At 43.6% G+C, this 15,283-nt stretch overlaps 1 protein-coding gene across 1 annotated transcript in view; it reads right to left on the reverse strand.

Moving 5' to 3' along the window:
- LOC121286153 (collagen alpha-1(VII) chain-like) overlaps positions 1 to 15,283 on the reverse strand; it is a 190,725-nt gene that overhangs the window by 159,605 nt on the left and 15,837 nt on the right. The window contains exons 2-3 of the mRNA XM_041203134.1: positions 13,425 to 13,496; positions 6,695 to 6,730 (exon numbers count right to left, since the gene is read on the reverse strand). Coding sequence (XP_041059068.1) covers positions 6,695 to 6,730; positions 13,425 to 13,496 — 108 coding nt within the window. The remainder of the gene's footprint in view (positions 1 to 6,694; positions 6,731 to 13,424; positions 13,497 to 15,283) is intronic.

The raw sequence follows: 15,283 nt of genomic DNA on the forward strand, positions 1-15,283 counted from the left end.
CAGCACTTGACCATGTTTCCGATTTCAATGTCCATCTCTGGCCACCATAAGTAGCTGTGTGCCAACATTTTCATGCCAGGGTGAGCACTATGCAATTCTATCAATAATGGTTGTCTTCCTGTGGGAGGCACAATGATTCTTGCTCCCCACAGTAAGATGTCATTCTGGCAGGTGAGCTCATATCTCCTGTTAAAATAGGGCTCATTTTGTCCGACTTTGGCTCATTAGACCATCCCTGCAAGACTTGTTCCCTGACATGAGACAAAACTGGATCACGGTCTGTCCATTCTCTGATCTGTTTGGCATTCATTGGTGATGAATCCAGAAAGTTTAATAACAAGACTACTTCTTGAGGGATGGGGATGTTTACATTGCTGTCCTTTAGAGGCTCAGCGCATCGGCATTGGCAATCTGGCTTCCCGGCTGGTGGATAAAAGTACATTCGTAAGTAGCTAGAATCCATGCCCACCTTTGGATGTGTGCTGAGGCGACTGAGGGTATTGCCATATCTTCCCCAAACAAGTCTAGTCATGGATTGTGGTCAGATATGATGGTGAAGTGGCAACCATGGATGATTGGTGGAATTTCTTAACGCCAAGTAAAATGGATAAGTCTTCTTTCTCTAATTGTGGGTATCTTCGTTCTGCCACACTGAATATACTTGAGGTGTAGCCAATGGGCCGTTTGGAACCATCTGCTGTCTGGTGGGAGAGTACTGTCCCTACTCAGTAAGGAGATGCATTGCAGATTAAAATCAATTCTTTCTTTGGGTCGAAATGTACCAACAGTGCTGATTAATATAATAATCGCTTTACTGCCATAAAAGCCTGTTGTTGTGGGGCTTGCCAAGTCCACCTGTGGTTTTTCCTGAGTAACCTGTATAATGCAGCCAGTGCTATTGACAAATTTAGGAGAAAATGATCATGGTAGTTAACTGTACCCAAGAAGGACTTGAGTTCTGTGGCAATTTTCAGGGCTGGCACCTCACAAGTAGCTCTCACCTTGTCTTCTACTGGTTGAAGGCCCTGCGAGTCAACCCTATCACCCAGGTAAATCACTTCTTTGGCTTGGAAGATACATTTTTCCTTTTCAAGCGTACTCCGGCTTGCGAGAAGCGCTTCAATACCTCTTCCAAGTTAGCCAGGTGTTCTTCATCAGTTAGTCCTGTTACTAGGACATCATCGAGATAAACTACCACATGGGGGAGACCTTGGAGTAAATTTTCCATAGTCCGTTGGAAAATGGTCCAAGCTGATGAGCCTCCGAAGGGTAACCTGGTATAGCCCCCTATGTGTGTTGATAGTCACAAAATCCTGAGAGGCCTTTTCCAGCTCGACTTGCTGGTAAGTGTGACTCATGTTAAGTTTCGTATGTGCAGTTCCCCCTGCCAGCTTGGAATACAATTCATCATTTTTTGATATAGGGTACCTATCAAGTCTGTCCAATTTGTTAATGGTCAACTTGTAGTCCTGGCATATTTGCACACTCTGGTCAGGCTTTAGTACTGGAACTGTGGGCACTGCCCATTTGGAAACTTGTACAGGTTGTAAGTTTCCCAACCTTTCCAGCCTGTCCAACTCAATATCCACTTTTTCTCATAATGCACAGGGGACTGGCCTTGCCTTCAAATATCTGGGAGTGGATCCAGGGTCCACGTGGATTTTAGCTAGCAGCCCTTGAATCTTCCCGAGCTCTTCCCTGAGCACAGAGGCATATTTCGGTAATAATTCTTGCAGATCTTTCATTCTGAGTTGAGAAATCTCAGCCCACTCCAACTTTATTTCCTTAAGCCAATTCTCACCAAGCAGAGTTCAACCCTCCCTTGCTATCACTATTAGGGATAGATTAGCAGACTGGCTTCCATAATGTACTGGAACCTTGCTTATACGTTTTACTGGTATGTTTTCACTAGTATATGTCTTTAGTCTGACATCTGAGTTTTCCAGCTTTAGTGAATGACCTCCTCCATTCAGATACTTAAACGTGTGTTCCTCATGACTGCCATGGATGCACCCATATCCACCCTCGTTCGAATGGGTTTTCTGTTGGCTTCTACTGTCACATAGATTGGCTCTGTTTTACCCATTTTTAAGTTGTATAGTGAGTAACTATCTGATTCTGTTTCTTCTGGTTCCTCCATTATATAAATTTCTGTCTTTTTGTTTGAAATTTTGCCTCAAACTTTCTTTACAATATTGCATAACGTGCCCATTGCAATGGCAGTAGAAACACTTAGTTCTTTTAAACTGTGGTTGATTTGTAGGCTGTCTGGCTCCAATTCTGCCATTATTAATGTGTTTTGTATCCACTGAACCAAAGTTTTTTGCTGGCCTATTAAATGGTAGCTTTTTCCCGCCTTTCCACGGAGCCCTGTGCTTCCGTGCAATTTCTAGCTGGTACCTCCCTTCCAACGCAAAGAACGATGCCATTTTGTGCTCCCTTGATTTCTTCTGAATCCCTGACTGTGCTTTCCATTGCAAGCTCCAACCCTGCTGAAGTCTAAATTTATTTCTGATAACAACCTTTTTTGAATGCCGCCTTCATTAATCCCACACACTAATTCGTTTCTTAACATGTCATTAATCGACATCTGGAACTCACAGTGCACTGTCAGTTGTTTTAAGGCTGCTACATAGTAAGCGACTGTCTCTCCAGGGGTGCGATACCTCGAATTGTTTAAAACACTGTGTTGTTACCAAGGGATTCAGCTGAAAGTGGCTTTTCACAAGATTCGCCAACTCATCAAGGCTCTTGGCATCTGGGGCATTGGGTGACTACGAATTAGGCCGTATGTTTTATTGCCACATGTCGATAAGAGGATCTCCCATCTCTTCTCCTCCCCCGATATGCCGTTGGCCAAAAAGAAAAATGCAAGGCTTTCAGTATAATGTGACCAGCCATCGGTGGTCTGATCAAACAGTTCAATGTGGCCAAATTGTGGCATACTGGAGGGAGATAACTTCGACGACTGTGGTGAGGGCTGTACTTACAAGTGGCCTCCAAGGCATGGCTGATTCACTTCAGTTACAAAATACTGCAGACGCAGAGACCAATATGAAATTAAGCACAGGCTATTTATTTACATAGACCACAGAGCACCAACATATTGTGTGCTTTCCCAACCAGATCCTACTCTAGACTAACATTAACGTTACATAGCTATTGGGCCTTACAGTCACGTGGTCAATCTGCTCACATTCTCTTAAAGGTGTATTATACCTCACATTACCATAAACAAGCAATGTGGATAAAGGGGAACCAGTAGATGTGGGAAATTTGGATTTCAAAAAGACATTTAATAAGGTGCCACATCAAAGGTTACTACACAAAATAAGAGCTTATGGTGTAGAGGGTAACTTATCAGCATGGATAGAGGATTGGTTAGCTAATACGAAGTAGAAAATAGAGAATAGAAATGGGTCATTTTTGGATTAGTAAGATGTAAACAGTCGAGTGTCACAGGGATCAGTGATGGGGCCTCAAATATTTATAATCTACATCAACAACTTGGATGAAGGGACATAATATATGTTTTCTAAATTTGCTAATGACACAAAGATAGGTAGGTGAGTAAGTTTTGAAGAAGAAATAAGGAGTCTGCAAAGGGATATAGACAGGTTAAATGAATGGGCTAAAATTTGTCAGATGGAGTATAATGTGAGAAAATGTGAACTTGTCCACTTTGGTGGGAATAATAGAAAAGCAGTATATTGTTTAAATGGAGAACTCTGCAGTACAGAGGGATTTGGGTGTCCTGATACATGAAACACAAAAAGTTAGTATGCAGGAACAGCATGTGATCAGAAAGGCAAATGGAATTCTGTCATTTATTGCAAGGGGAATGGAATATAAAAGTAGGGAAGTTCTGCTACAGTTGTAGAGGGCGTTGGTGAGACCGCATCTGGAGTACTGTGTACAGTTTTGGTCTCCTTAAGAAAGGATATAATTGCATTAGAAGCAGTTCAGAAAAGGTTCACTCAACTGATTCTGGGGATGAAGGGGTGATCTAATGAGGAAAGGTTGGACGGGTTGGGTAAAACAAAATACTGCGGATGCTGGAAATCTAAAGTAAAAACAGAAAATGCTGGGAAAATCTCAGCATGTCTGACAGCATCTGTGGAGAGAGAAACCGAGTTAATGATTCGAGTCCATATTTCTCTTCTTCAGAGCTGAAGAGAAGTAGAAATGTGATTAAATTCATACTGTTTAAGGGGGGTGGAGCAGGCGAAGCTGGATAGAAGGTCAGCGATAAGTGGGGTCTAAGGAGAGATTGGCAAAGATGTAATGGACACAGGAAAAAGGAAGTATTAATGGTAGTGGTAAGGGCTAAAGAAAGTGCTGATAGTGGCCTAAAGATAAGAAAGCAGAATGTGCGAATAGTGGAACAAGAGTCAGTACTCTGTGAAAGGACAACATGGAATAAGTAGCAGATGGCCCTTTTTTGGGGGGCGGGTGGAGGGAGGTGGTTGGGGAAGAAGGAAAGAAAAAGGGACAAAAAAGGAAGTAAAAAGGGGATAAAACAATGAATAAATGAATAAAAATAAGTAAATAAAAAATAAAAATAAATTTTAAAAAAGGGATTAAAAGAGGGGTGAAGATACAGGAGAGAGTTCATGGTCTGAAGTTGTTGAACTCAATGTTAAGTCCAGAAGGCTGTAAGGTGCCTAATCGGAAGATGAGGTGCTGTTCCTTCAGTTTGCATTGGGCATCACTGGAACATTGCAGCAGGCCAAGAACAGACATGTAGGCATGAGAGCAGGATGGTGTGTTGAAATGCTAAGCGACAGGAAGGTCTAGGTCATGCAGTCTGAATCCATTGAACCTGTATCCATTGGAGTTTAGAAGAATGAGAAGTGATCTTATTGAAAGATATGAGGTCCTCAGGGAACTTGACAGGATGGATGCTGAGAGGATGCTTCCCTTTATGGGACAGACTAGAACTAAGGGACACATCTTAAAAATAAGAGGTTTCTAATTTAAGATGGAGATGAGGAGAATTTTTTTCTCTCAGAGGGTTGTTAAGCCTGTAGAATTCTCTTCCCTAGAGACCAGTGGAGGCAGGGTCATTGAATATTTTTAAGGCTGAGTTAGATAAATTATTCACTGACAAGGGAGTCATAGGGTATAGGGGGCAGACAGGAAAGAAGAATTGAGGCCACAATCAGATCAGCCATGATCTTATCAAATGGTGGAGCAGGCTCAAGGGGCCGAATGGCCGACTCCTGCTCATAGTTTACATGTTCATATGTAAAACACCCAAACCTGAGACATGACAACTTTAATTAAGGAGCTGAAGACATTACAAAAACAGGTAAAACTGACAATCAATACTTCCATTCATCAGATTTAAAATCTTGACACCAATGTTACTAATTCTTCATTATGAACTTGGGTGTCCTATCCAGCTTGAACTTTGGGCCCAGAACTGAATAAACCAACCAGCTAATGATCGCAGTATGCATCCACATCCATGTGAGTATCTATAATATACATATGTGTTTATCACTTTTCAATGGATCACTCTTGCATGTCACATTTTATATAAATCTTGTAGCTTAGTAGCTCAACTTTCATATTCATAAAACAACAATGAATCAGAACTCAGTAAGTAGGGGGGTACCATGAAGAAACAGCGAGCAGCAATGAAATTCGTGAAATGATGAATCAAATACAGGTAGTGAGCAACAGTTATGAACACAAGAAAAAGACTCAAGGTAGTCCAATCAAATCAATCTAAATAATTTAGGAATTTTGTTCTGCCTGCCACCTTAGATTTCCACTAAGCTGAGCACTTGGGAGAAATAAGGGGTTTGGAAAAATATGTGTTCCTTCCCATTGTGACGTCACTAAATTCTTTCAAAGGAATTGTGAGTTCCTCATCCACCCTCAGCACTCTCACTTTGTGTCTGTGACTACCCATCAGCCAATCTGTGGGAAATCTAATAATCACCCCACTAGCCATTCATTCTTCTTCAACCTGTTAACTCTTCTCATCCCCTATTCTGCCTGAAAGCAGAATAAGGAAGAGGCCCTCCCACCTCCAGCCAAGATTGAAGAACAGAACTCCAGCCTCATTTGAAGCTCCAATACCAATGCTGCCTCCTGAAATAGTTATCAGGAAAATTAATTTATGACACCAGCTTTCCTTCATGTACATCTGGTTGGACACATATTTAAATCACTTTCCTCATTTGAAAAAAATATTCTTGAGATGTAGGTATCACTGGCATGGCCAGCATGTTATTGCCCATCCCAAGTTACCCTTGAAAAGGTGGGGTGAACCTGCTTCTTGAATCACTGAAGTCTGTGCCGTATAAGTACTTGTAATGGTTTTATATAATTGGATGTCTTGCTAGGCCTCTTCAGAGGGCAATCGCTTTGCCTGTGAGACTGGAGTAACATAAAGCAGACTGGGTAAGGATGGTGGGTTTTCTTCTTTAGGAGCTGGCTTCTTTGAACAACAATCCAACTGCTTCATGGTCATTTTCACTGACACCAGCTTTCTTTTTTTAGCCGGGATTCAAATTTTCAAACTGCCAGAGTGGGATTTGAACTCAAGATCTCTTGACTATTAGTTCATGCCTCTGGATTGCTAGTTCAGTAACATTACCTCTATACTACCATAACCCAGATTGAAATACAATATTAGGTAATGAATGAAAAACAAAAAGAAAAATGGCTGAAATTCTCTTACTTTGTAACCTTTGATGCCAAGCTTCCCTGGAAGACCCTGAAAGATAAAAAGGAAAGTAAAGCCCTCTGAGTGTGAGAAACAGATGCTGTACTGGGGATGCAAAATAAATTTGTTTAGCACTGCTAGTGGCACTGTGAAGACCTACCTGAGTGTCCTGAATGTAGGCTGCGCTGCTGGCTGCTATATGCATGGCTCGCACAACATTCATTCTCTGAGGATATGCTGCATATAGGTGCATCCCCTGAATACGCTGGAACAAATTGATTTGGCACCATCCTGACACCACACAGACTGGGTGATGTGATGTCAGGATCCCAAATTTGGACAAAGTAGGTCCAAGCAACACCTGCATAATCTATCCTTTAAAAAAAAGAAGCATGAAGCAGCAACATGGTCCCTGCAGTCATTCTGTTTAAATAGCCAGGTACCATGATTGCAGGAAAGTTAGATTATTGGAACTTTTTCTATTGTAAAGTATCTGAAAATAATCAAGAGTGTTTTGAGGTGTTTTGGTGAGTTTCTGAATTTGCCAGAGAGTGTTGCTGCATCCTCACAGTGATGGAAGAAAACTAAGTAACCTGTGCACACAAAAGCTGCAAGAGGTATGCGGACAGCAGTGGCAGCATTTCTGCATCTGCAGGATGATAGGAAGATGTGGCAGAGGGAGAGGGAAAACTCTGTGCCACCCCTCTGCCAAGTTGGATCCAGACTCCTTCATGCTCCTTGTCAGTGACAGAGCAGACAATACACCCGGTGTCTCAGTGTATATGTCCATTCCACAATCTCCTATATGCTGTGCCACTGAGGTCCTCATCTGAGTTCTCTGCAGCTTCAATTAAGCTGGCGAATGAACCACCCTTTATCCCTGGCCTGATTACAGCCCACTAATGGCTGCTGACCAACCATGTGCTGATCCCAATTCTAAACAAGCTTCCAAGGTAAATTCAGTGCCACTGTCTGAGCTGGTGGCTGCAAATGTCAAATTAAGTGATGGGGTCCCTTCATTAGTACTATTTGCTCTCATTCCTCCTCCTGGGGTTTCTATCATTGGGCAGGCAACAGTTCTTGAGCATCTGAAAGCAGGAACTCAGAGGGGAATGTTGGTTTTGAAGGAAAACGGTTGAAGTGGAAATCATGTGGTCCATGGTCACACCATCTACAGCCTGCTCATCATACCAGACAGCAGATTGAGGGTATGCTGGGAGTTGAGAAGAGATATATGGCAGGAACATGCAGTCATCCTCAATGTTCTCAGTGATATCTGATGCTACAGCCTTGAATGCATTGGATCTTGTGTCTGTGCTCATGTGGCTGATCTAAGTCAGGTTAGCAATTGGATTGCTATAACTGCCCTCAGTACTCATGAAATAAGGTCAGGGAAAGAATTAGCAACAGAAGAATGAAGATGCTTCGTATACAAAGATGGATGACTATCATGAAATATTTGCCCTAGCTTTACCCGTAACCCATCAAACTCCTCTTTCTAACAGCACCAACTTCAGCAGGGTCAGTGGTAAAGGCTTCATGACATTTATACCAGGATGTGTACTCCTTTGGATTTCCTCAGCTTGTGGTAATCTCTTAGCGTAGATCCAAGCTATGAAATCAGTCACATAAAATTTGTAAGATTTCAAAATTTGCAGATGACACCAAATTGGAATTACAGATGAGGGCTGCAATAAAATACAGGAAGGCATTAATAGGCTTGTAGAAAAGGCATGCACTTGGCAAATTAACTTCAAGGTAAATAAGTGTGAGGTAGTACATTTTTTATAAGAACAAGGAGGCCATATACTCCTTAGAAAGTAAGTGTCTAAAAGGGGTAGAGGAACAGAGGGATGTGGGGTACATAGAAAAAATCACAAAAAAGTAGCAATAATAGTTAGTAAAGCCGTAAAAAGGCAAACAACACACTGGGCTTTATTTCTAGAGGGACAGAATTGAAAAGCAAAGAAGTTACTTTAGACTTGCATAAAACCTTGATTAAATTACATTTAAGAGTACTGTGAACATTTCTATGCACAAAAAAAATCATTGCAAATGATACCAGAACTGAAAGGTTATCCCGATCAGGAAAGATTGAACGTGCTGGAGTTCTTTTCTCTAGAAAGGATTGAGGAGTGACTGGATAAAGATCTTCAAGATTAGGAAAATTTTGATATGGCAGAGGTGTGAAAGATGTTTCCACTTGAGGGGAAATTAGAACTTGAGGCCATAATTATAACAGTCACTAATAAATCCAAAAGGGAAATCAGGAGAAACATCTTTACCCAGAGAGTGGTCAGAATGTGCAGCTCCCTAGCACAGGTAGTAGTGGAGGTGATTTTGTTTTATTTATGGATTGGATGTGAGCGTCGGTGGCAAGGCCAGCATTTATTGCTCATCCCTAATTGCCTTGAGAAAGTGGTGGCAAACAGTCTTCTTGGACCACAGTCCAATAGTGCTGTTGGGGGTGAGGGAGTGTGGGGTGGAATTCCTGGATTTTTGACGCAGTGACTGTGAAGTGATATTGGATGGTGTATAACTTGTGGGGGGACTTGCAGGTGGTGGTTTTCCCTTATCTTAATAGGTGGTAATGGTCGCAGGTTTGGAAGGTGCTGTTGAAGGAGGTTTGGCGAGTTGCTGCAACTTGTCAACATGGTACGCACTGCTGCCTCTGTGCAGTGATGAAGGGAGTAAATGTTTAAAGAGAGGAGGTCTTGTGGCGCAGTGAGTAGCTTCCCTACCTCTGAGCCAGAAGCCCTGTGCTTGAGTCTTACCCCAGAACTTGTTAGCTATGGAAGGTGCTTTTGTGGTGTGGCCAAGCAGGCTGATTGTCAACCTGTAAATCCTTCTGATATATGTACAGCAGGAGGTAAGTGCAGGAAAGTTTCCTGGTCAGCCAGAACTGTGTGGCAACTGCAGTGCAACAGCTTTCCAATGTTAAAATACTCCACACGCAAGCTTTGCTCTATGGCAAGCGTCCCCCTCACTTTGAGGGACTGCTAGAGGGAGCGAATGTTTAAAGTGGTGGATGGTGTGCCCAGGATGATGCTGAGTTTCTTGAGTGTTGCCAGAACTCCACTCACCTAGGCAAATGCAAAGTATTCCATCACAGTCTGATTTGTGCCTTGTAGATAGTGGACAGATTTTGGGGAGTCAGGAGGTGAGTTACACTATGCAGAGCCTAACCTGTCTTGCAGCTGCAATATTTATATGGTTGGTCCAGTTTAGTTTCTGGTCAATGGTAACCCCCCCACAGGATCTTGATGGTGGGAGATTCAGCAATGTTAATGCCGTTGTATGTCATAGGGATATGGTTATATTCTGTCTTGTTGGAGATGGTCATTGCCTGGCATTTGTATGTTACTTGCCACTTTTCAGCCCAAGTCTGAGTGTTGCCCAGATCTTGCTTCAGACTGCTTCAGTTTCTGAAAAGTTGCAAATGGTACTGAACATTGTTCAAGCCTCAATGAGCATTCCTAATTCTGACCTTATGTTGGAGGGAAGGTCATTGATGAAGCAGATAAGGGCTGCAAAGCTGAAGATATTGGGGCCTAGGATGCTATACTGAGGAACCCCTGCTGTGATGTCCTGGGGCTGAGGTGACTGGCATCTAACAATCATAATCATCTATTTTTGAACTCTGTATGACTCCAACCAGCGAATGTTTTCCCCTGATTCCCATACTTTTTTGCTAGATACCATCCTTGATCAAATCCCATCTTGATGTCAAAGGCACTCACTCAGACATGACCTCTGGAATTCAGCTCTTTTGTCCATGCTTGGACCAAGGCTTTAATGGGGCCTGGAGCCAAGTAGCCTTGGCGGAACACAAACTGAGCACTGATGAATAGGTTATTGCTGAGTGAGTGCCGCTCGATAGCAGTGTCGACGACAGCTTCCATTAGTTAAGATGCATTTAAAGGAGAATTAACTAAACACATGAGAGAGAAAAGAATAGAAGGATATGTTGATGGGATTAGATGAAGAAGGGTGAGAGCAGAATCGTGTGGAGCTCAAACCGCAGCACGGACCTTTTAGGCTTAATATATTGTAAATAATTTGTCATAACATGTAATTTGGAGTCAAATGCAGAAACCTCAGTGGAGAGCCTTAGTCTATAGTGCAGAACATCACTTCAAAATTGAGAAAAGTGGAGAGAAGATAGAATAAATCCAACAAGTAAACTAATACTATATTTGGGTTTAAGAATCCTGTAGATTACAGGAGCTGCAGGGAGTCTTGTGATGCTGTGGATAGCATCCCTATCTCTGAACCATAAGGTTTGGGTTTGAGTCCTACCTCAGAACTTAATAGCCATGGAAGGTGTGTTTATCATGCGGCCAAACAGGTTGATTATCAGCCTGTAAATCCTTCTGATGCACCTATGGCAGGCAGTAAGAACAGGAGAGTTTCCTAGTCAGCTAGAACCATGTGGTAACTGCAGTGCAACAGCCTTCCAACATTAAAAGGCTCTGTGGCAAGCGTTTTCCTCATTTCAAGGGATTGCAGGAGAAAGAGAAGACTGGATGAGAGGGACTCATGACTTGAGATGCTGGGAAAAGGTAAGTTAGAACAGGTAGTGGCGCAACGAGATTTGATTTGAAAATGGTGAGAAGGCAGAAGAAAAAGACAATGTAGGAGGTGGATAAAAAAGCCTTTGGAGAGAGAATTTGCAGCATTATTTCTAAGCAACCGTTGATTTAAGATGATAGCGATTGGGTGTCCATCACTTTTAATCAACATCAATTTAACTAGAATGGTAATTAAAGAAACAAAGGTGTGGATACATGGTAATTGTTCATAACTTAATTGCTTTAAGCATTCTTCATTATCAATGGGTAGAATAATTCAGTCTCAGTTTAATGAAAATTGACAAACCCAATGTAAACAAACACAAGCACTGGTGTATAAATCATTCAATTTGCATTAATTTCAACACATTTAAAAGTTTGAAAAGTGAGAAAGCAGGAAGATCTTTGGGATAGAAAATGAGATTCTGCAGCAAGGTACAGGGCCATAAAAGCACCCTAGAGTGCAGCCCCATAAAAGGGAAAGAATGCTTATGGGAGATAATTACAGAGGTACTTCGAATAATCCAGTAGGGGCGACTCCCATTGCAATGTGGCCAATTAGAGATGAGGTTGCAATGTGTGTGCATGTTTGAATGTGTGTTTGTGTCTGTGTGTGTGAGTGTGTTGGATTTTACCAGTCCTCTGGAGGCAGGTTGAGAGACAGGAGGCATTCTGAAATGGTGGCGGAAAGCATCAGGAGGGGAGCCCAAAGACTTCCTACCACCACAGCATACTCTCAGGGGTGGGAGCCTTTTGCATGACTGCCCACCAACTGGAGGTGGGTGGACAATTAAACTAATTAAGAGGCTAATTAAAGGCCATTTCCTGCCTGTGCTGGCATTTTACCAGTGACAGGGAGGAGCTGCTGCCCACTGCTGTGTGGGGAAACCGCCAAGTAAACATGGCAGTTTCCCATTGGGTTCTCTACAGATGGGGGTGGGAGGAGGAGCCATAATTTATGGTCACTCTATGGTCCATGAAGGGGCCCCCTTGTGACAATGGCTGTCCTCATGGTAACGGCCCCAACATGATAAATAAAAAAACTTACCTGGCCTTCGAGGTCACCTCCACTGCATAATAACCTTGTTTTAGAAGTCAAAACAAGCAAAAAAGAGGTTACGGCGAGACATAAAAAGCTATTGAGAAGATCCCTGAAGGCTCAGTGAATAGGTGAGCGAAATGGACCAGAAAAGTTCCAGCTTTCTCCCCCTCCTCAATAGTTCAGCAGTTACACTCAATGGCCTTAGCAACAGCCAGTGTGGGAAGTAGAAACGCTCCTGTTGGCCCAGTGAGGTTGAAGCACATTGTCCTGTGAAGTTGAAGCACGTTATGGGACAATGCATTTTATGGCTGGAATTTTACATGGAGGCAGTGGTCCCACCCCTCCTGTCGGCTGTAAGCCCACCACCATTTGGCTGTCAGGCTGTTAATTGGCTCAGGGCAAGACTTTCGCCCTCATCAGGGATGAAGTCCTGCTTCTGCCAGCTGCCGGCCAATCAGATAGCCACCATTGCTCTCGTCCAAGCAGCATCATCGGGTGTGGTGACCACTGCTGGGACTATGGGCAGTTCCCAATGATGATTGTCAATGGAGCTGCATTAGAAGGTAAGCTGGGTTCTTCTGCTAGAGCCAGTCTGGCAGATCCTAGCAAGGTGGATGGAGGACTAGGTACAGAAGGCCGGGACTGTTTGAACATGCTGGGGATGTTGGTGGTGGGAGCATTGGGCAAAAGGCGATTGAATAAGAGGGGCTACCCTCAGCCCACAAAAAGATCACCAGGTTTCATCCAGCAGCCTGGTCACATAATGTGGGCAGCCCTCACTGCTGGCAAAATACCAGAGGCAGCAGAAGGAGGGTCTTAAGTGGCCATTAATTGACCCCTTAAGGGCCTCAATTGGCCCAAGACTGGGTGGGCCGCCCATGCCTCCCCTACCATTGGTACAATATCAGTGGACACAGGTAAGTGATGTGCACAGCGCCGTTGCCGTGTATCCAATTTTAAGGTCCCCCGCCTGCCGGCTCACTCCTGGAGGTGCTCTAACATTCCAACCTATGTCTGATGTGGAAATGCCTGATGCATGGGAGGCCAAAGTGGAAAGCAGTGTTTCTCTTCACAATATAGATATCCCTGACCTTTAGTCTGGCAACATTCATGCTGTTGATTAAACACATACCTGCTTGCCAGATGACCCCATAATTCCAGGTGGTCCAGGCGAACCATTCTTGCCTCTTTTACCTCGGGCTCCCTATTCAAAAAAAAGCACCATTAATTTGTATCTTTAGCCCATTGCCAATAATATTTATACATCATAATATATGAGCAATGATAATGAATAAATACATTCTGTTACATTGTCATGACTCATAGAGATCAGGAAGGTCCTCGGTTTGATAATTTCTCCGCTCAGTTAGTATTCTGTGCCAGGGGAGGCAGTAGGAGGGGCCATAATTGTCTACACCATCCTCACCACTTGGAAGCATTATCATCGGCCAGGTTTTGATTTCTGATACAAAGACAAAAACAGAATTACCTGGAAAAACTCAGCAGGCCTGGCAGCATCGGCGGAGAAGAAAAGAGTTGATGTTTCGAGTCCTCATGACCCTTCGACAGAACTTGAGTTCGAGTCCAAGAAAGAGTTGAAATATAAGCTGGTTTAAGGTGTGTGTGTGGGGGGCGGAGAGAGAGAGAGAGAGAGAGAGGTGGAGTGGGGGTGTGGTTGTAGGGACAAACAAGCAGTGATAGAAGCAGACCATCAAAAGATGTCAACAACAATAGCACAAAAGAACACATAGGTGTTAAAGTTAAAAGTTGGTGATATTATCTAAACGAATGTGCTAATTAAGAATGGATGGTAGGGCACTCAAGGTATAGCTCTAGTAGGGGTGGGGAGAGCATAAAAGATGTAAAAAAATATATGTTTTTTTTTATAATGGAAATAGGTGGGAAAAGGAAAATCTATATAATTTATTGGAAGAAAAAAAAAGAAAAGGAAGGGGAAAACAGAAAGGGGGTGGGGATGGGGGAGGGAGCTCATGACCTAAAGTTGTTGAATTCAATATTCAGTCCAGAAAGCTGTAAAGTGCCTAGTCGGAAGATGAGGTGTTTTTCCTCCAGTTTGCGTTGGGCTTCACTGGAACAATGCAGCAAACCAAGGACAGACATGTGGGCAAGAGAGCAGGGTGGAGTGTTAAAATGGCAAGCGACAGGGAGGTTTGGGTCATTCTTGCGGACAGACTGCAGGTGTTCTGCAAAGTGGTCGCCCAGTTTATGTTTGGTCTCTCCAATGTAGAGGAGACCACATTGGGAGCAACGAATGCAGTAGACTAAGTTGGGGGAAATGCAAGTGAAATGCTGCTTCACTTGAAAGGAGTGTTGGGTCCTTGGACGGTGAGGAGAGAGGAAGTGAAGGGGCAGGTGTTGCATCTTTTGCGTGGGCATGGGGTGGTGCCATAGGAGGGGGTTGAGGAGTAGGGGGTGATGGAGGAGTGGACCAGGGTGTCCCGGAGGGAGCGATCCCTATGGAATGCCAATAGAGGGGGTGAAGGGAAGATGTGTTTGGTGGTGGCATCATGCTGGAGTTGGCAGAAATGGCGGAGGATGATCCTTTGAATGCGGAGGCTGGTGGGGTGATAAGTGAGGACAAGGGGGACCCTATCATGTTTCTGGGAGGGAGGAGAAGGCATGAGGGCGGATGCGCGGGAGATGGGCCGGACACGGTTGAGGGCCCAGTCAACGACCGTGCGTGGAAAACCTCAGTTAAGGAAGAAGGAGGACATGTCAGAGGAACTGTTTTTGAAGGTAGCATCATCGGAACAGATGCGACGGAGGCGAAGGAATTGAGAGAATGGGATGGAGTCCTTACAGGAAGCGGGGTGTGAGGAGCTGTAGTCGAGATAGCTGTGGGAGTCGGTGGGTTTGTAATGGATATTGGTGGATAGTCTATCACCAGAGATTGAGACAGAGAGGTCAAGGAAGGGAAGGGAAGTGTCAGAGATGGACCACGTGAAAATGATGGAGGGGTGGAGATTGGAA

This window comes from Carcharodon carcharias, chromosome 13, assembly GCF_017639515.1.
Source record: "Carcharodon carcharias isolate sCarCar2 chromosome 13, sCarCar2.pri, whole genome shotgun sequence".
Taxonomy (NCBI): Eukaryota; Metazoa; Chordata; class Chondrichthyes; order Lamniformes; family Lamnidae; genus Carcharodon; species Carcharodon carcharias.